At 38.3% G+C, this 19388-nt stretch overlaps 5 protein-coding genes across 13 annotated transcripts; 1 reads left to right on the top strand and 4 right to left on the bottom strand.

Annotated features, from left to right (window-relative positions):
* Positions 1-6: 6 nt before the first annotated feature.
* Positions 7-5970, bottom strand: Top1 (DNA topoisomerase 1). Of its 3 annotated transcripts, none has more exons than XM_018026828.2 (12): positions 5774-5970; positions 5455-5500; positions 4613-5009; positions 4199-4539; positions 3993-4132; positions 3727-3933; positions 3494-3655; positions 3331-3422; positions 2014-2987; positions 1485-1935; positions 1265-1414; positions 7-1183 (listed from the first exon to the last, which is right to left on the bottom strand). In XM_018026828.2, the coding sequence occupies exons 1-12, from the start codon at positions 5813-5815 to the stop codon at positions 1081-1083; spliced, it is 3105 nt and encodes a 1034-aa protein (XP_017882317.1). In that variant the 5' UTR covers positions 5816-5970; the 3' UTR covers positions 7-1080. The 3 variants fall into 3 exon arrangements, with proteins under 3 accessions (XP_017882317.1, XP_017882324.1, XP_026670369.1); XM_018026835.2 differs by having other exon boundaries at positions 4211-4539; XM_026814568.1 differs by lacking the exons at positions 3331-3422; positions 3494-3655; positions 3727-3933; ... (3 more) ...; positions 5455-5500; positions 5774-5970 and adding an exon at positions 3060-3274.
* A 443-nt stretch (positions 5971-6413) lies between these two features.
* Rnmt (RNA guanine-7 methyltransferase) lies at positions 6414-8860 on the bottom strand. The gene is made up of 7 exons (XM_018026667.2): positions 8479-8860; positions 8209-8410; positions 7734-7984; positions 7440-7621; positions 7162-7371; positions 6884-7086; positions 6414-6796 (listed from the first exon to the last, which is right to left on the bottom strand). Exons 1-7 carry the CDS (start codon positions 8665-8667, stop codon positions 6717-6719), a joined length of 1317 nt encoding a protein of 438 aa, XP_017882156.1. The 5' UTR covers positions 8668-8860; the 3' UTR covers positions 6414-6716.
* A 93-nt stretch (positions 8861-8953) lies between these two features.
* Dus2 (Dihydrouridine synthase 2) lies at positions 8954-11267 on the bottom strand. 3 transcript variants are annotated; one of them, XM_018026619.2, is made up of 6 exons: positions 11148-11267; positions 10571-10765; positions 9975-10488; positions 9654-9899; positions 9252-9587; positions 8954-9187 (listed from the first exon to the last, which is right to left on the bottom strand). In XM_018026619.2, exons 2-6 carry the CDS (start codon positions 10746-10748, stop codon positions 9079-9081), a joined length of 1383 nt encoding a protein of 460 aa, XP_017882108.1. In that variant the 5' UTR covers positions 10749-10765; positions 11148-11267; the 3' UTR covers positions 8954-9078. The 3 variants fall into 3 exon arrangements, with proteins under 3 accessions (XP_017882108.1, XP_017882081.1, XP_017882143.1); XM_018026592.2 differs by having other exon boundaries at positions 10855-11213; XM_018026654.2 differs by lacking the exon at positions 11148-11267 and having other exon boundaries at positions 10561-10663.
* A 151-nt stretch (positions 11268-11418) lies between these two features.
* On the top strand, positions 11419-16816 carry spd-2 (spindle defective 2). 5 transcript variants are annotated; one of them, XM_026814530.1, is made up of 13 exons: positions 11421-11532; positions 11621-11888; positions 11983-12101; positions 12168-12296; positions 12360-12472; positions 12539-12855; positions 12940-13106; positions 13164-15373; positions 15435-15618; positions 15682-15880; positions 15943-16081; positions 16144-16328; positions 16396-16816. In XM_026814530.1, the coding sequence occupies exons 2-13, from the start codon at positions 11788-11790 to the stop codon at positions 16724-16726; spliced, it is 4194 nt and encodes a 1397-aa protein (XP_026670331.1). In that variant the 5' UTR covers positions 11421-11532; positions 11621-11787; the 3' UTR covers positions 16727-16816. The 5 variants fall into 5 exon arrangements, with proteins under 5 accessions (XP_017882059.1, XP_026670339.1, XP_017882050.1 ...); XM_018026570.2 differs by having other exon boundaries at positions 11419-11888; positions 12180-12296; XM_026814538.1 differs by having other exon boundaries at positions 11419-11888; positions 12174-12296.
* On the bottom strand, positions 16777-19163 carry LOC108626171 (26S proteasome non-ATPase regulatory subunit 6). The gene is made up of 2 exons (XM_026814613.1): positions 17899-19163; positions 16777-17566 (listed from the first exon to the last, which is right to left on the bottom strand). Exons 1-2 carry the CDS (start codon positions 19056-19058, stop codon positions 16855-16857), a joined length of 1872 nt encoding a protein of 623 aa, XP_026670414.1. The 5' UTR covers positions 19059-19163; the 3' UTR covers positions 16777-16854.
* Between the last annotated feature and the right edge of the window lie 225 nt (positions 19164-19388).

Here is a 19388-nt window from a genome sequence, read left to right as displayed (position 1 = left end):
ACATAAGGACCTACGTTTACTAGCGTGACAATCATCGATTATGAATAAGACTTTTCAACACAGCTACGCAGCTACGTCTGTGTATGAGCATAATAAAAACTGATATCTGGTACACAGCTTTTTTGTTCTCTGCGGGCAATTATTCTTACTGGTGATCGCAAGGTATTCGAGTGTACAGATACTAAAAGAATTTTTGAGGATACAATGTGTTCACATTTATTATAATCTAAACATTCTTATAAAACATAAATCGCTAAAAAGCGATGATCTGTGTTTTTTGAAATACATATCATTACTTATAATCATCTGTTCCGACGTGCATTATGCCAATCAAGTTCGTTAATGATGATTTCGATTCAAGTAATTTCATACTAAATCAATTTACGCAGGGACTTCAAGAGTATCCTAATGCGTAATACGAATAATTTTCCTTGAATAGTTCTACACATTTATCAGAAGACAGATGAAAAGAATAGAAAATTAATTGCTCATCTATCAGACGTGAATTTTTTAAGATAGACCTAGTACACATACACTTATCGTTTAATCGGCTGGCAAAGTTTTGACGAATAAATTCTATTTACAATGCAACAGCCCATGCCATCTCGTGCACACCTAAATTTAGAGGTAATAAAATTTATGATCTAACGAATTAACTTCGAGCTGCAACCCTCTAAATTTAGTTCGCTCTGCGCAAATCATGTTCTTGTAAATATTCACAAATATTATAAATTTCTACCTAAGGAGTTGACATTTTCCTTCCGATTTACTCAAATTGTGTTACTAATATTTATAAGATCAATTAAACGCCTATATGCAAATGCGACCGCTAAAATTTTTACGCGCTGTATGCTAAGCGATCAATTCTAGACTACGCGCGTGTCGATTACACATTAAATATAAAGTCTTCACCGAAATTTAACAGTGTTTCTATATAAAATATGTCCCCGCACTCTCACATTTATCTTTTGTAAATATAGAAAATTATACCGTTACTTTTTCTCCCGATCATATTAACGAAAAATTCACTAAATACAATTAGTGGGAGTTATTTTCCGCGATTATCGATCTTTCATGGGGTTAAAACACGTAGTCAGGTCCTGCCATATCTATTGCCCATCTAAACTTATCCCTTTGAGTTTTATTGTAAATTTTCTCAATAGGGACGTTATTCTTTTTACACCTATGGAATGTAAAGATAAATGATTAAATGTTTGCTCATATTTATTCGATTAATATAGAATAAAAATGAAATGAAAGTTACCAAGCAACGCTAATCCTTGGGTCGAGATAATTCAGCTTGGACGTGCCTAACGCGATTTCTTTATTTTCTTCTTTATCTGTCGCCTGGACCTCCAATTTTGTTAGCTGGTCTCTTAATCTATCAAGAGTTTTCTTTTTCTTTTCATATACACTGTAACAATGACAGAATAAAGTATTTGTTACTATGAAACACGGTTAATTGATAATAACAGATAACATACACTTTTTCTCTAACAGATCCGTGTTTCGCTTCATGTTTAGCGTCTTTCACGGCCTGTTCTGCCTCGGCTATAGCTTCTTTCTTGCTTTCGATCTTTGCTTTAAGATTCTCCATGGATTTTGCATGTGTTTTAGGAACTGAGCGCTGGTGATTACACAATATTGCAACGGCTCGGTTCGCTCTGTTGTATGATAAAATTTTCTCGGCCTCAGTGTCATCAGGATTCGTCAATTTATCTAATTGCTGTTGTAATGTCCACGAGGCGTTGTAAGTCCTGAATACTTTGGCCGTAAGACCCTCCATCAACTCGTTCAAATGTTTGTTCATAATTGTCGTATTGAGACGATCGAACAGATCGTCAGTTGGCGATTTCCCTTCCATAAAAAGCTGTAAATTCTTGAACACTCTTTTCTCTACTGGCACTTCATTATAATATCTTATTGAGTCTTTACCTGTAAATACCAATGAAATGAAATACATCGTACGTATTATGGCAAAATTTGAAATTTATATAAGAAGGCTGCACGTACCTAAGAAATCAAATACGACTACATACTCCTTCCCATCTTTTTGTTCGTGTAATGAAATATGTTCTACTCGCAAAGAGCAACAACCTACAGTGTCTGCTTGATCCTCGTCCTTTTCATTACCAGCTCTTAAAGCCAGTTTATCTATGAAGTATAACGCTACAGCTCTTTGTCGTATACGCATTTCCTTACTCTTCCAATCCTCTCTATACTCAGCCCGAATCTTGTCTATCGATTGCGCTAGTTTCCTTGCAGTCTCATATTTCTGCCAATCTTTCTCTCCTTTAAGTTTACTCGATGGATTAAGCATAACGTATTTAATTTGGCCTTGAATATTTTCCATCCATGACGCGAGCCAAGTAACATTCGGATCGTGCCGGACTTCTTTCCACTTGTGTCCCGGCGGTGGCTGCGGTATCTTTGATTTTTTCGAGCAATTGATAAGAATATCTTCGGGCATAACTCTCTTTTTCAATTTTCCCATCTTCGGGTGTTCTCCACGGCCTCTAAACAAGCCAGGAGGTTCGATCTTGAAGTTACCGATCTTCTCCTTATGCCCGTCGATAGTACAAAAGCCATATTCTTTCTGGATCTCTTCATTCTTTTCCTTTATCTTCTGTTTCTCTTCTTTAGTCATTGCTTTCCTCTCCTCGCTCTTCTGAAGGAAATATGCATGCATCTCCTTAAAATTGCACTTGCTTAAATCGACTATCTTCGCTCTCTCTGCGTCAGTCATAACTTCCCTCCAGTCAGAGAAAAAGTTGCTGTTAAACATGGGCTTCGTAGTGTAATCGTGATCCAACATCCGTGCATAGAAAGTGGCAACTTCCTCTGCATCTTGACTCAATTTCATTTCTTTCCCATTGTAATAGAATTTTATATTAGGAGGGAGCGGTTCATACGGAGGAGCAAATACGGGTCCTTTATGTTCTAAAAATGTCCATTTTGTACCATCACTCTTCTTCTCTTCTTCCCACCTAAAAAACCATTACGTATTCATTCAATTATAACTCTATTTGATTGCATAAAAGCACTTGTGAAAACACAACCTTGAAGCATAAAACTGTTCAACCAGTTTAAATTTGCACTTAGTGTAATATCTATGATGATATTTAGAAAATATATTTCTTATAAATATTATCGAAACTCTCCTGATCTTAACATTCATATTTCATTCAAGAAAATGTGTTTTTATATCATTTTCTTGCACTTCGAGAAACATTTACACGATGTAATATTGAGGTTAAGGTCGACATAACCCTGCCTGTTCACGTGACATTGCTTCACGCGGGATCTTTAAGTACTAACAACAAAATTTACCATTTCCAAACGTCCTGCTCGTCTTCTTGTTTCTTCTTTCTCGGGCTAGAATTCTCTCCCTTTGATGATCTCGCACCTTTCTTCTTTGGTTTCTAAACAGAAGTTCGATTATAATTAGTATTATATACAATTATACATTAGAGACATGCATCGCGAAATATACTTCGTCAACTTCGTCATCCTCTTCCAAGTCCTCATGTTTCCGTTTCTTTTTCTTCATTTTTGTCTCACTTTTCTTCGGTTTCTTGCGCGCTGAGAGTGGCTTATCATCTTCCTCCTCCTCCGATTCGAGACTCCTCTTGCTACTCGTCGAAGCTCTAGCAATCTGGAGGATTTTTATATTATACAAATCCTTCTTTCAACCATGCTAATTTGATATGTAGAAGTTCAATTTACCAATGGCATATCCTCATCAGATTCATCCTCAGTTCTAATAGTAGTGTTATGGAGATCCGATAGCCTCGTATCATTCCCATCAGTCGAATCCATGCTAGCTTCCTCTTCATTAGCTGGCTCTTCTTCATCGTCTTCCTCTTTAATGTACAGTGGCTGTTCACCACTGCTGTCATCATCGTCCTCTGGTTCAATTTGTGAGACTGGTTCCTACGATATAATTCGTGTCATTATGTTTTCTAATTGATTAAAAACATTTCGAAACGTACCTCTTTCACTTGCTTCAAGGTTTGCGCAACAGTGTAATGGAATTCTTCACTCTTTATGTGATTAGGTTTTACATCCGAAAATTCCTCTTTAACTTTGACTTCCTCCTTTTCCTTCTTATCTTTATCTTCCCTGTGTTTGGCTGCAAATTAAACGGAATGAAAATAAAGTTTTCAATTAAAATTTTGTCATACGATGCAACACAGACTGCAATTTTTACATTTCTCCTTATCGTGACGATGCCGATCCTTTTCTTTGTCATGACGGTGTTTATCTTTACTTGATAAATTGTGCTTGTCCTTGTCTTTTTCAGAAGAGCGATGCTTTTCTTTGTCATTTGTATGAAAAGTGGAATGTCTTTCCTTGTCCTTTTCCGTAGAATGCTTCCTCTCCTTTTCTTTCTCTTTGGAGACACTTTTATCTTTCTCTTTGTCCCGAGAACTTGAACTTAAACTATGCTTCTCCTTGTCCTTGCTATATTTCTCTTTGTCTCTGCTCTTATCCTTATCCTTCTCCTTACTCTCTTTATCCTTGGAACTACTATGGTGCCTGCAGCATAATTTCATTGATGTAATTGCAATAGTGAAAATGTGACAGACTTTTATTGAAAGTTGACTTATACCTGTCTTTATCCTTAGATCCAGAACTGGAACTGGATTTATGATGTTCCTTGTCTTTGCTCTTGTCCTTATCTTTATCTTTATTCGAGGAACTGCTGCTGCTGCTGCTGCTCTTATGCTCTTTATCCTTGCTCGAGGAGGAGCTACTCTTCCTATCCTTTTCCTTGTTTTTATTGCTACTGTCATGCCTGTCCTTCTCTTTAATGGAACTTGAACTATGTTTATGCCTGTCTTTCTCCTTGTCCCTATGTTCACTCTTATGATTCTTATCTTTCTCCTTGCTCCTCTCCTTGTCTTTATGATCTGATTTATGAGATCTCTCTTTGTCCTTATCCCTATGTTCAGATTTGTGTTCTCTCTTTTTATCAAATCCATTTGACATACCATTTATGTGGGCATCTAAAATTATTCAGGCAACTATTACTGCAATATTTTTTTATCGAAAATGAAAGAACATGTTTTATGTGATAATTGTTTAAACGAAATCACGTAAAATTATAACGATTAAATTCTTAGTTACACGTGTATGATCTCTTGATCGCGGGACATTTTCGTAAAATCCCGATTAATTCAACTCCGCGAAGACGTAAAAATAAAAGGTTCTCGCAATGTAAAACGTGAACAAGTGGCGATTCGAAGAAAACTAAATTTGAATCACGGAAACTGTAAGTATTTCGAACAACTCGTCAGAGAGACGAAACACGTGTTTGACCGGTCGGGTCGTTGGCAGCTTCGCGACACTTCAGTCGTGGCGTCGAACGTAAAGCTCGCCTGCCGTAAAGTTTCGATCCCGTTCTATGTCCCGCGAGCGCGTTATGTTAAACTCCATGAATAAAACGTTTACCGCTATTATTTCCAGTCACACCGTTGTTATCCTTGAGCTTCCTCTCCTGAAAACAATCATACTGGCATTAAAATGATATTGCGGCGAGGCCGAGGCGTCGCGTGCAACGATCCACTCTAGTGTTGGACTTAACGTCTGGCAGTGAGAAGCGAGCCAGGTAGGACTTAGTCGCCAGACGCCATTTTGGGACTTAGAAAAATTTCGCATCAGCGGCTATACCGTACGCGCAAGAGAAAGGCGATGAAACGAGGCCGAATATCGAAAAACCGTGCACGTAGACGGACGCGTTTTAAAAAATGGATATTAAATCGTCACTTACTGAGTCGGAATTCGACTGCGTTGCTGGCTGCTCGAGCTCCATTTCTCATACGAGAACGCGACTGATAGACTCTGGCAATGCGAGGGCTAACAGAAGCGAGAGTAGTAAGTAGAGGACTGGGGGCACACACACCAGTCACCTACTGTTCGACTATACGTATGTACACTCAGCGCGAGACTGCTGCGGGCCGAGCCGAGCCTACACGCTTTAGATCGTATAGGGGACGCCAGTCTAAGTATCAAAAATAACTAAAAGCGCACGCGCTTCTTTGCTCCGCCTCTTCGATCTCCGTTATAACCCCTCCACCCCGCGGCACGTTTCTATCTACCTTACCAAGTCATATTCCGTTTCAACGACGTCGGTTGCGAACGTAAACGTTTAAAATTTCACGGAATACACCACCGGAAACTTTCTGTAAATTCGTGAACTGATAATGATCGCGTTAATTTTGAAAATGGTTATCCAGTTATATTTGCTCACGCGTCGCCACAAACTTCAATTAGGAAACGAGACGTTCGTGACGTAAAATCGAACATCGATGTTTTATCACATGTTCATAGGAGCCATTTCGCGTTATAATTCGTAAAATCGTTATCTTCCGCATGGCAGGTCTTGATAAATGAATAATATTTTACAGAGCCTGACGATATTTATTTATTTATTTCTTCATAGATTCTAGATCATTGAATAAGGAACATGTCGAAACATTGTATACAATTCATTTTAATCTTAATAGGTGATGTTATAAGATTTCATTCTTATATAAAACACTGCTACATTATGTGCGTGTAGCATTACATGATAAAATTCATACTGAAATATATTTTACACAACTATAGTCAGACTAGTTTCTGTTTGTAGAATTAAGAATTGTCAATTTTTTCCAAAGTTAATCTTATGCTACAAAATGAACATTACATAATTATACGTATAATGTGTACACTTATGAGTTTACATATTCTGCTTCTCCGTCCTTGTTCCATACAGTTTTCATCTTCTTAAATGCGAATACTGCATACAACGCTGAAATATAATTAATCAACATTACTATGATAAAGTTATGAAATTTTAATGAACAGTTCGCATGAACTAAGACAATCTTATACTAACAAGTAACTTCCCATTCGGATTTAGATAAAGTACCGATCTGAGAATAATTGGGATACATTTTTAGATATTCCTTTGCGTGCTGGTAATCTCGATCGGGATCACCAACAGGTGGACCATCTCGAGGAGGATAAACCTCCAAAGCTTGTATTATGTTGAGCAACTGTTTGTCCTTGTCTTTCATATTATCATAAAAATCATCGAATCTACGATAGAACAATACGATACTTATAGTGAATGAACATTTTACATAAAGAAGACACGATTATTCGTCTTGTTACCTTTCAAACAGTACCATTTCCAAACCGAATTTCAAAGCTAGTTTTTTAAACGCAGGCAGATAAACAAGAAACTCCGGGCAATTGACAACGCCTTCTAATTGAAAATGGTACTTGGCACCAAATATTGGTGGCTTTTCCTTGTCACAAAAAAACTCGACGTTGTAAACATCATTTCCGAAACTATTACCATCACATTTTTGCCATCTAGAACTGATCACAGAAAAATGAGAGTAACTCTTAAATTCCTCGATATATTACACATTAAAATGCAAACATACACGAGATCATAGGCATCTGGTATCGTTCCAATAAAATATCCTCCAGGCTTTAAACATTCGCTCGCGTTTTGTATCATGCATTCTGCTTGTTGCAACGATTCGAAACAATAATGGAATGCAAACTGGCAACTGACAATGTCCAGATACATACTAGGGTCCTCAAATTTTCGCCTCAGACGTACCTAAAACACTATTTCATAACCAATTTCCATTGACAAAATATATAATGGTATATACGTTTCATAGTAATAATTCCATTATATTACTCGTATTTTTCAAAGGAAAGATGAATACCTTCGTACAATCAGCAGTTATAAATTCGGCAGAGAACAGAGAATTCCTCTGAGAAGCATTTCGTTTTAACAGATCTTTGTACCTATCGTGACACTGTTGGACAGTTACTTCAGCTAAATCAATGCAAATTAAATGAGATATATTCGCCTTCTTCCATTTAAATAAATCACCTCCCTTGCCACAGCACATATCGAGTACTTTCATACGAGATCCATGATTCATTTTACTTTTAATCTCCTCCACAAATTTAGCTACAAACAATTTTAGATTATAAATTATTCGAAAACCCTTAATGCAGGGTGATTCTTATAATGTGACGACATTGAATAACTCTGAAATTATTCATCATAAAAAATATTCTACAGTTGCATTACTACAATGAATACATAAACTGTTGTAATTGTTTTTTTGTTATTCGGATTCTTTATCAAGACACTTTTATTAGAATCACCCTGTTTTTGAATAACAATCTTACTTATGAGCATGCTCTTAATCCAGTTATTAAAATTCCTCAGGTATATAATACGACTCCTATTTCTCTGGGCTAAATTCTTATTTTCTAATGAATTATAATGTTTCGCTACTATTATTGCATTGTCGTTGCATACTTCTTCAGTTAACGATTCTTTTTCTTCCTTATTACTATCAACAGTTGAACTTACAGTATCATCCTTAGTCTACAACAACAGAAATGATTAATTATTAAGAAAACCATAGATTTGTAAATACGATACATGATAAATACATTTTGTTCGGTATCATATTTTAATCTCTTAGATGGTTCTGGATCTGGAGATCGTCCCCTAGAGTTCTTAACTTCTTCATAGTTTACACTTCTCTCTTCACTTTCACGTTTCCTCTTTGTTTTCGGCGATTTCTTTTCATCGTCCTGCTCGACTAACACCTTTTCTTGCTTCTCTTTAACCTCGCTCATTGTTTCGAAATAATATAAATTCTTGAGAAAATATTCAATTTCACCTTTATTTCAATAAATGATATTGTATTTGAAATGATTGTTCATAGATCATTATAGTCAAATACGCTGGTTTGCAACAAATGAAAAAACATACACTTTCCCGTCAACAATGTTCAGTGACACTACCATGCAATAGTTGCAATACTGTGAGATACATTCACAAATCACACACAAACGCGTTCCTGTATAGAGGGCGTTTCATAATGGACCGTGCAATGCACACAATGAAAAGAACGATGCCTTCTTCGTAACAAAACCATTTTTATTTTTAACAAAGCTAATAAAAATATGTACGTTGAACTCTCGTCAAATCAATAGGAAACATTTATTCATACAACGTTCTTATGATTAATCTTCAATAATCCAGTATCAAGAAGGAGCATTGCCGTTTGCAATGAAAGACTTTTTGTTAACTAGGTCTAAAGAAAATAGGCAAACTAACGCGGCACCCTGCTCTGCCCATTTCTTATTCTTCTCCCTAAAATTCAATAAGCAATCCATTTATTTAAATATTTAATGCATCGTATTATCATTCTTATTACCAGAAAGATGATCCATATTTTCTTCCATCGACGGTAACAATGGATCGGAAAAGCTTTCCTTTCTGTTGCGTATTATAGCTTGGCATCTTTTTTCTTTGAGTTTGCATCCACTTATGCAAAATTGTTTTCGGTAATTCAAGATCCGTTACGTAATTATTCCTCAAGAACGCGCAATGCATTAAAATTACATCTTCCTCTTCCGAGAGCTTTCTTTTGTTGGACTGAGTGTGTTCCTCGTCATCTCTCATAGGCGAGACTTGAGATCTCCCCAGAAATCCATTCTTCTCGAACTCACTTCTCTTTAAACGACAATACTCACTTAAATCCCAACAATCGCTAAAATGAAATCATACATGAGCCTACGAATAAATCAATGTGTTCGACAAGCGATATGGTTCATACCATATCTGTTCTAAAGTTTGAGAATTAAGGAACTTCTTTCCTAGCGCTGATTCTTGCTGATCTCTGAGAATATTCTGTACACAATACTTAGTATTGGAAGGTGGATTATCGCAATCCACTGCATATTTCAAATATGATTTTATTACATCTTCCATGGGGAGTAAACCTTCCTTTTTAAATATCGAACAGTTCCACTCAGCTGCACGTGCGAGCATCACGCTACTGCACCCTGTTATTTCCTTAAATCTATAAGTAGTTGCATCAATCTTAGAATTATAGAAACAATATTTTAGGTATCTCAGTCAGAATCCAAGCCATTACTTGATAATATCAGAATATTTCTGTATCTCTTTGGAACCTCCATTTGCTATAACAGGTATGGATAATCTTTTAGAGATTTCCTTCAGAACTTCGTTGCGATTCATGTGTTGCGGTCTCTCGTCAACGGTTCGACCATGGATCGCGATCGCCGATATACCGGTCGATTGCATAAGCTGGCAGAATTCTATAGTCTTATCCAAATCTGGCAATACACGAATTTTACAAGTTACTGAAATGCTGAGGTTGTTCACCAGGGTTCTCAAAATGTGAGCAGCTGTTTCTGGTTCTTTTAAAAGAGCTGCACCCATTTTCCCTACCAAGGAAAACTGTTTAGGGCAGCCCATATTTACATCGATTCCAGCAACATCCTGCTCCACCATCTTAGCAACGGTCAATGCTCTTTCCGCATCGCATGTACCGATTTGCAAAACTACTCTGTCCCTTTCTTTGGGACAGGTTCGAAAAGTTACCATGCCATCTGTTTTGTCTATGTAATCGACCGTTCCCAAAACATCTAAGGTAAATCTGTTATAAGTGATGCTGTCGCGTTTCCTTCAAGTCCATCCTTTGATATTTCAATACTAACATTTTCTTACCGTTTACACGACGAAATGATCGTAATAATTTCCTGTCTATCAGTTCCTCGGTGTATACGATATCCGCACCGTAATCGAGCGCAAGGAGACGCATAGGAAGCGTACCAATTCGCACCATAGGCGCTAATACAAGTTTATCCTTGTAATTCAGTCTTTTTCTCTCTGTTCTGTCGTCCATTGTATTATTAATATTACCTTGAAAATATCAATCCGTACGTCAGTCAGAATAGACAGAAACAATCGCAACGAAATCCATAATTTTAATGCTACTACTTTTTACCAACCTGTCAACTTTTAAAATATACAGAATCTGTCTCATACATCGAGTTTTAAACAAGAGGAAGAGAATTATGTATACAAATGATACAGTAAATGACAAGTATCTGCACTTCGTTCAAAGTCGAAGAAACATGACCGTGTAAGACTTGTCAGAATTGTTTTTAATTAAAAATTGCGAACCCAGCAGTGTCCGAATTTTACATATTTTGTTCGTTTAATATTTTGATATTTTACACGAATAACCCTTATTTCAAGGTCACTGACACGATATACACACGATGCACACAGAGATATGTACCCTATCATGTACCAGTTTGAGGACGAGAGCCAGGGAGAATCACCCCTCCCAGTTACGCACACTATCGCACCGTATCCGTATGTTTCGAGCTCGGCTCAAGTTCGGCTTATAGAGAGAAAAGGCAGAACATCAGCTCAAATCTTAATGCATCAGGAGCAAAGGCGACAAGTTGATGTTCTGCCTTTTCTCTCTATAAGCCGAACTTGAGCCGAGCTCGGAACATACGGATACGGTACGATAGTGGTACGATAGTGTACGTAAGTGGAAGGGGTGATTCTCGTTGACTCCCGTCCTCAAACTGGCATTTCTGTGTGCACATGGCATCGTTGTATTCTATTCAATTCTATTGTGAAGTCCAGATGGCAGTTTCATGACACTTTCGTAGGTAAGCGAACAGGTCGCTCCAACATACAGCAAAGTATTCTATGATCGGTGAATGCTGGATATACAGTTTCAAATTTGAACGCCGCTAGATCGATCAACTGTCAAACAATACGTTAAGAATAACATGGTGCGGTTCCAATTTTGTTTTATCGATTTGACGATCCGTAAATCGTTCGGATTCTTAAGCTGCGTACGATAAATTCCACTGAGCAATCGCTGGCAATCGAGAAACGAACAAAGGCAAATTTTTTTGACGATGTTCACACCGTCGAAGCCCATCGGGGCAGATTTTATGGATATGACTATATTGAGCACTCCACAGCCGCAAGCAGCTTCGACCGTACAGAGAAAAAGCACGTAAGTTTATAGTTACTTATCATAATATATAGATTTTTTCATTAATTATTGACTGAATGATACTTAAGAGGAAGATTATGCGTGTCTCTTTTAGACTGGAAAGCAGAATCTTTGACAAAAATGAACCCGTTTGTAAACAAACAGCCGTGCAACAGCATGATGTGACACGAAAGTCCGATGAGTCCCTTGGTATACTCAGTAATTTATCCTCTTGTGAGTTTCTCAATTTCTCTTGGATAATGCGTAATGACAGTTTTATTCGATAATGAGCTCTCATAGTTTTAGCTGAAGTAAGTGGTGTCGGAGACATAGAGAAGCAAGATGAGAATAAACTGGACACAGAACGTGAACTTGCTAGGAAGCTACTTCAGAGATGCAGTGATATAAAACCCACGTCTATTACATATGGTAAAAGTTTCTTGTACAACTGCTTCACAACAAAATTGCTAATATATAATCGTATTATTACAGATACGAACAAAGAGAATAATGCAAATATACAAAATTTAATCGCGACGGATTCAGGACAATCGAATTCTCAAAATAAGAATACATCCCATATACCTGTTACTAAATCAAGTAGTGTAAGTTTAAATTTAAATGAAAATAAAAGATTGGAAAGAGAGACGTTTTGTAAATTGAATCTTCAGGTCATCTTCGAGCCAAATGAGATAAGCGCACGTTCGTCCGGATTAAGTAATACTACAAGGAAGTTATCTACTACATCGTCGAACAAAAGTTTGAATGCTATGTCGTTTGATTCTACAACCGCTGAACTGATGGCCCAGCTGGCTCAAAACGAGGAATTCCGCCCAGCCTCTGAAATGGCCAGTCAAATGCTTGCTGACGAAGTGTCCTGGCAACAAAATTATCCTTACGCTCTCCCTACCACAACTCCCACAGAAAAAGAATACTTGAACTTATCCTGTTTCTCTGGCATCATCGGCGAACTAGATTTATCAGTAGAGTAAGTTTTTGCATATAAAGAGTAAGTATTTGCAATCTTCACGTTCTTTTGTAACATAAAACATATAATACATTCGAATTGTAGATCCTGCGCTGAAAAACTAACTGTGGATGAGTTTTTCAAAAGGAAGTGCGGAGATTTTGGAGAATTGTCAGACGACGCAGCGAGAAGACCGAGTCTTGGCATATCCATAGACAGTCCAAGAAAGAAACAACTTGTACCTCTAATTGATTCAACTGTAGTAACAGAAGGTATTATTCTTGAATATCAAGGCGAATCATCAGAATGTCTAAGAATTTATTTTACAGACACTTCGGTCGAGTCTTACGTTGTCAAAGATAAAAGCCAAAGTGTTCCGAACATAACGAAGGACATAGAAGATCAAAGTATTATGAGTCTGACCAGTATTGCTCAGGCATTGCAGGATATTGATAATGGCACACCGCGGAGATTGGTGGATCAATTGATTATGGCCAAGAAGAAGAAGAAATTGATGCAGTTGCAGGATGATATACCAGTTAGAGATACTTATACGTTGCACAGACAGTCTATGCCTGCTTCGACTCCAAGCAAGAATACGAGTAGTTTCGAGAAAGATGGATTATCGTACCTTTCAGGGAAATTATCTCTGGACAGTAAAATCAATAGCGAAATGATTGACGTTAAGGAACCAATTCGAAGGATGATTTCACTGGATTCTAGTGCAACGTCTAATGCAAATTTCGAAGCCGCTTATCAGGAGCTCAAGAAAGAAATGTCCAATGCAAAAAGGCCGTCTTATAGTCAAGACTTCAAATTATTATTGGAAGATTCGAAATTCTCGCTTCCGAATTATGCGATAGGAAAAGAAACGCCACGTAATTCTGAGGTGAACGAAAAGAATTCCACTAGCCTGGACAAGGAAGAGTCACAGAAGAAGGAGACTATAAAACAAGAAAATGTTTCTTATAAAGATATTTCAGAAACTTCTGTACAGATTCAACAAAATGAATCTTATATGAACAACGTCGTTATTGGCAAGGGAACGGAGGAATTATGCAATGTTATTGTCGGAATATCGAGAGAGACCGACATAGAACTCTTAAACAAAAGCGACAGATGGGTCATATGCTCACTGAACGTGAACCAAATTCAAGGTGACAAACAGAATGTTCAACTAACTTTACCGAAAGATGTTGTTCTTATTAAACCGAACTCTCAGCAACGTGCAAAGATTACAGTAACGGTAGTAGAAATGTGTAAACCGATCATAGCAGTCCTAAATATAACAGTATCAGATATGGTAACGAAGTTGGAATGGATTATGAAACATATCATCTGCTTCAAACCAGAGGAACTTAATGTAGACGTTCTGTGCCCATCGGAGAAAAAGGCTTTGGACTTTGGCAGCGTCGTTGAAGATACCTTAACAACGTTGCCGATCACGATAAAAAATAAAAACAGCGTCGACGTTACCCTCAAATTTTTCATAGCACAGAATAGATCAGCGGTGTTCAGTTTCGAAAAATCGGAAGAGTCGTATCAGCTCACCCTCAAATCGCAAGAGATATTCACCATGAACGTTTCGTGCACGGGAATCTTGGAAAAAACCACGGAAGCACAAGAACGATCGTTACAGCATTACGGCGGTACATTAAGAATTCAAGCTAGAAACAATTCCGATAATAATATACTGATTCGAGAAGTTCCTCTTATCGTACAAGTAGGAACTTGTAAGATACAAGTGATTGACACCGAACTGCCGTTGATTGTTCCTAACAAACAAACTAAACCGTTGGTCGTGATTAATCTTGGTACGATACCGACGACGATATCTGCTGCGTTTGTCCAAGACGTCGAATTTATGAAAAACTCAAAGTATTTCTCAGTACAACCAGAAAAATTGCTTGCGCAGCCTGAGGAAACTAGTTGCTTCCTCGTTACTTATAAAAATCAGAGTCCAGACGCTCCGAAAATGTATGCGAAAATCAAATTGACCAGTGCCAATAGTGTTCATTACTACTCTGTAATCGGAGAATCGAATACGTACACCGAAGCAGAGAATGAAAATTTCTCTCGCTGTGAAACGCCACAATGCTCGTCTTCCGTCAGTTCTCCGTCATCTCCGCATAGCGTCACGTCGAATAAATCAGGAAACTCCGGTAGAAATTCGCCGCTGAGTTCGGTATCCGGAGCGACCGTCGCCGGAGACAAGATTCCGATCAGAACAACTCATGCAGCTTTAGTATGGAACAGCGTGAAAACGGGAAAATCGGAAGTCAAGGAATTCACCATTCGTAATACGAGCAACAATAAAATCAAGATTCAAGTTACAATCTCGGACAACGAGAAGAATTTCCGATTTCTTCGGGATCGACAAGCAGCTGGTACGTCCGTTGTATTAATTCTGCAAGGCTCAGAAAGCAGGACGATATCTGTTATGTTCAGCCCACATCACAGTGGCGCGGCTGCTGGTAAGGTAATATTTAAACACTACGAGCCTAGAAGAAATGATGCTGAATCTCGTCCTTCGAAAGTGGTAAGTAAAATTCGACTTACGAAGTCGTATAAAAATCAATGAATTTCTAATATATTTTCAGTTATTTTTATATGGCTATGGTGGTTATAGCAAAGTTGAAATTTCCGAAGCTTATAAAGATACTACCGGTAAAATGTGGTTGTCGCTTGGCAGTCTGAATTCCGGCGGTTCCCTGAACGCAAAGATCAAGTTACAAAATAACGGAGATCTGTGTTCCTATGTTAAAATAAAATTAACACCAAAAGGTATTTTAAACAAGTGATATCTTGTTTAATCTGTCTTTCTAATTATTTTCTGATTAATTTCAGCCGTGTATCCTACTATGATAGCAAGTTGGCAAGTGGATCCAACAGAGTTATTGCTAAACCCGAAAGAAGTTCAATGGGTGTCCCTAGAGTTCCACCCACGGAAGGAAGACTTGGCCGTGTTACAACGATCTGATGTATCGCATGTAGGAACATTATTAATTACTCATGGAGACGAACCTACGCGTTTGCGAATCCGTAGGTAAGTCTTGATTACGTTTTACAGCTTAAAACAACTACTCTATATTTCAATAAAACGTCTAGATTATACAATAAGATGAAGGAGATTGGCGAAATAAGCGGCAGTGAAAACGAAACGTTTAGAAACATAGTTCATCCAATATGCAAAGCTTTTCCTGGAGAACAATTGACGTCAGATATTAGCGTCATTCGAGATTCGTTGGTAAGATATTATTTATTTATTCAATTGATTAATGCGTTTGTTATTAATTAACTTTTGTATAGCAAAATCTTGGAGATCTTTGCCGCGGAATTCGTCAGCACGAGATAATGTTGACGATGGAAGTATGCGCGGACGAGACTTTATCTATCCTCCAGGACAGTGCAGATGAATCGCAAATGTTCTACTCTCTGTGCAGTGATCACAGTCACATATACGAAGGACACGGAGAAAGCTTTCTACCCTCAGAGTACGTATAATATTAATTGTATCATATTTGCTAAATCTTTCTATTAATTCAATTAAAACATTTTCAGGACCCTAACGGAGAACTCGCAACCAAAATTGAACGCTGACAATTTTATGGTCAGTCCGTCGGTCATAATTTTATCTCCGCCGACCAGAACGGAAGCGATCGTTACGATAAAAAGTTCATGCACTGTGGCACAACCGTTCGAAACTAATATAACGCACAGCGAGTATCTAAGCGTTGTTCCAGCTGAAGGAATGATTCCTACTAGAAGAGATTTTCAACTGAAAGTTCAATGTAAACGAAAGATCGAAAGGAATTTAACCGCTGCTCTCGAGATTTATACAGAGAATAACAAAGTGGATGTACAAATACGTGTAAACGTCAAACGATTGTAAATTGGCATGTTAGAATGAACTTTTTCTATTGAAGTATTTATTATACAGGATATAGTTTCGCATTTTTATATTGGAAATATGTTTATTATCAATAAATTAGTTTTTAACAAATCGTTTCAGTTCTATTCCTATTTTAGAGTCTTGTACTGTTGAATAACATCTTTGTGCGCTGAGTTTATTTTAAACTGTGTATTGTATCGCGAGTGGAGAGTCTGTATTATCCTAACCATGTTCTTCACATCATCGATGCCCGAGTGCAATCTTCCCTCCAGGGGAAGTTTCAAATGTGACAGCATGTCTACTAAATTTCGCGGATAATAATCGGCCGAATCGCAGAAGGCACCTTTCAGATTTATCCACCTCTTAAACCGATGAGGTACAGGTATGTCCACCAGCTCGCATTGTTTCGGTAACATCATTTTTAAGTCCCAATCTCCGCACGTGAGAAACGCACAATCGTTCCCGTCTTTAAAATAATTGTTCTCGTCTAACCAGTCTTGAAATTTTTCGAACACTTCCGGAAAATGTGGTTGATCTTCGACCATGCCCTGTATGATGCCGGTGAGTTCTGTGCAGAAAGAGGTGAGCACGGGATGCGCTCTGGGCTTGACGTACTGATGAAAAAGATTTTCTATCTGCCAGCTGCTCGTGGACACTGCCGCACAAGGAAATTCGATGATCTCCTGAGGCTCAATTTGTTCGTATCGTTTGCAAGTGCTTTCGAAGTCGAGTACGAGGAGGTAATTGAAGTACTGTTTTAACTCTTTGGTCCCCGAGGAAACACTTCGAGGATATCTCGTGAGGAGCCGATGAGCCATGATTCGTTGAAATTTTAACAATCTTACTGGAACGAATAATACACAGCCTTTAACATACCTGTGTAAGGTTAAGACACGAGCGACTCAGTGAAACGACAATGAGAGTAATCTGAGAAAACGACGAACTTCCAAATACTGTATTCCTGCTCTTGATTTTAATGAAGAGTCTATATTACTTTTCTTTACAAGTGACACCTTATAAATTGCTTATACTAAACGTACACAGGATCGTCGCTACGATTGAAGCCGACCAAGAGCACGTGGTAAAACGCGCGCGTTCTTCCGACGAAATTCGAATTGATTTCGAATCAATACTCGATAACTTGGCCCAACTTTTTCAATCGATTAAGTAACGCGTCGCCTCTTTTAATCATGTTTTGATACGTTAATCCTCGATCGCACGAAGCGTCGGGTGCTTGACCTCTGTTGCAACCAGATGCACTGACCGTGACGATCATCCCGGCTACTTTATCGATCTTACAATACAATTTGCCGCTGGCGATAAAACGGGCCACTTCCTGTTCTATGAACTCCTCCGTCACGCCGAATTCCATAGCCATTCTACTTAAATTAATGGTCCTGTACGCCTGCAACAATTGCGAGTACGCCTTCAAACGCATCTCCCTTACGTAGTAACGATAATGCGAGTGAAGCAATGGATTCGCTCTCATTTCGGTCTCCACCCAGGCGAGGTTTTCGAAGAAATCTTTATAATGGCAGTCGTACAAGGAGTAAAAGAATTCTCTGTAGCGGGAGGACTCCGTGATCAGAGCTTGTTGCAGTAAACCGTTGTTATTAAACTGAGAATCGAGCTCCGATCGCGATAAAGAGATGATGCCTGATAACGTGGTCAATTCCACGACTTCTTTAAATGGCAGCAATTCGTACGATTCGAAAGTAGGGATGCAGTCTAATAAAAGAGACGCGGCGCGAGCAAAATTTCGAGTCGCGAGACAATATATAGCTTCATACACTTTTAACTTGTTCCGGCAACACCAATTGCTGCCTGACACCTGAGATCCTTCCATTATGCTCGTTATATCTCCGATTACCTTGTTCATCGAACGCACGTTGTTCTGTATGTACGCTATCCTAAATAAACCGAAAGCAGCTTCGATCCTGGCGGTCGACGAATTCGTTTCGTTCTTCGAAATTGATTCTGCGATCTCTGACGCGCGTTCGAGATCTCCGATCTCGCAGAAAAATTCGAATTTTTCTCTCCAATTCTTCTTGCCGGCATCTTCGAGAGCCGCGTTGTCGGACGTAGATTCGAGTTCCTGCAACGCGATTGCATTTTCGCGTTCCATTGTGTTGAGAAGCTCCTCGTCGATCTCCCAATCGAACTGCTTGCAAGCATCTTCGTAGTAACGAGTCATATTGCCTTGCGTCACGGTCTCTAGGTACTCGTTCTTCAAATTCTCATCGTACCTGTACTCTGCTAGGGTCAACTTGAATCTGGTCTTCACGAGAAGGATGTACGCGGGGGTTTTGTGACACAGCTCTGAATTACTCATGATTGATCGTTTTCGTTACTGCCATGTGTCTATCAATCTCGAAATCCACGTCTTTTGTTTTTCATTAAACATAAAACAAAAACAGTGTTAAGGATGTATTGGCTATACAGTCAATCCCAAAAGTTTATGCACTTTAGAAACGCATTTTTTAAAAAGAAATCAGACTTCGGAAGAACATTGCTAATAATAAACAACAAAAAAAAATTTTCGATTTTTCCGAGATTTTTCCAAGGGGTACCCCTTCAGATTTTGCGAAATTTTCGTTTTTTGCCAGTAACTTCCAAACCGTTGGAGATACGGGAAAATTGCATAGGACCTTTCTTGTAGAGG

The sequence above is a fragment of the Ceratina calcarata genome, unplaced genomic scaffold, assembly GCF_001652005.2.
Source record: "Ceratina calcarata isolate Rehan_Ccalc_2016 unplaced genomic scaffold, ASM165200v1 scaffold120.2, whole genome shotgun sequence".
In the NCBI taxonomy this organism is placed as follows: domain Eukaryota; kingdom Metazoa; phylum Arthropoda; class Insecta; order Hymenoptera; family Apidae; genus Ceratina; species Ceratina calcarata.
The sequence above is the reverse complement of the archived record's forward strand: the minus strand, read 5'-3'. Positions and strand labels throughout refer to the sequence as shown.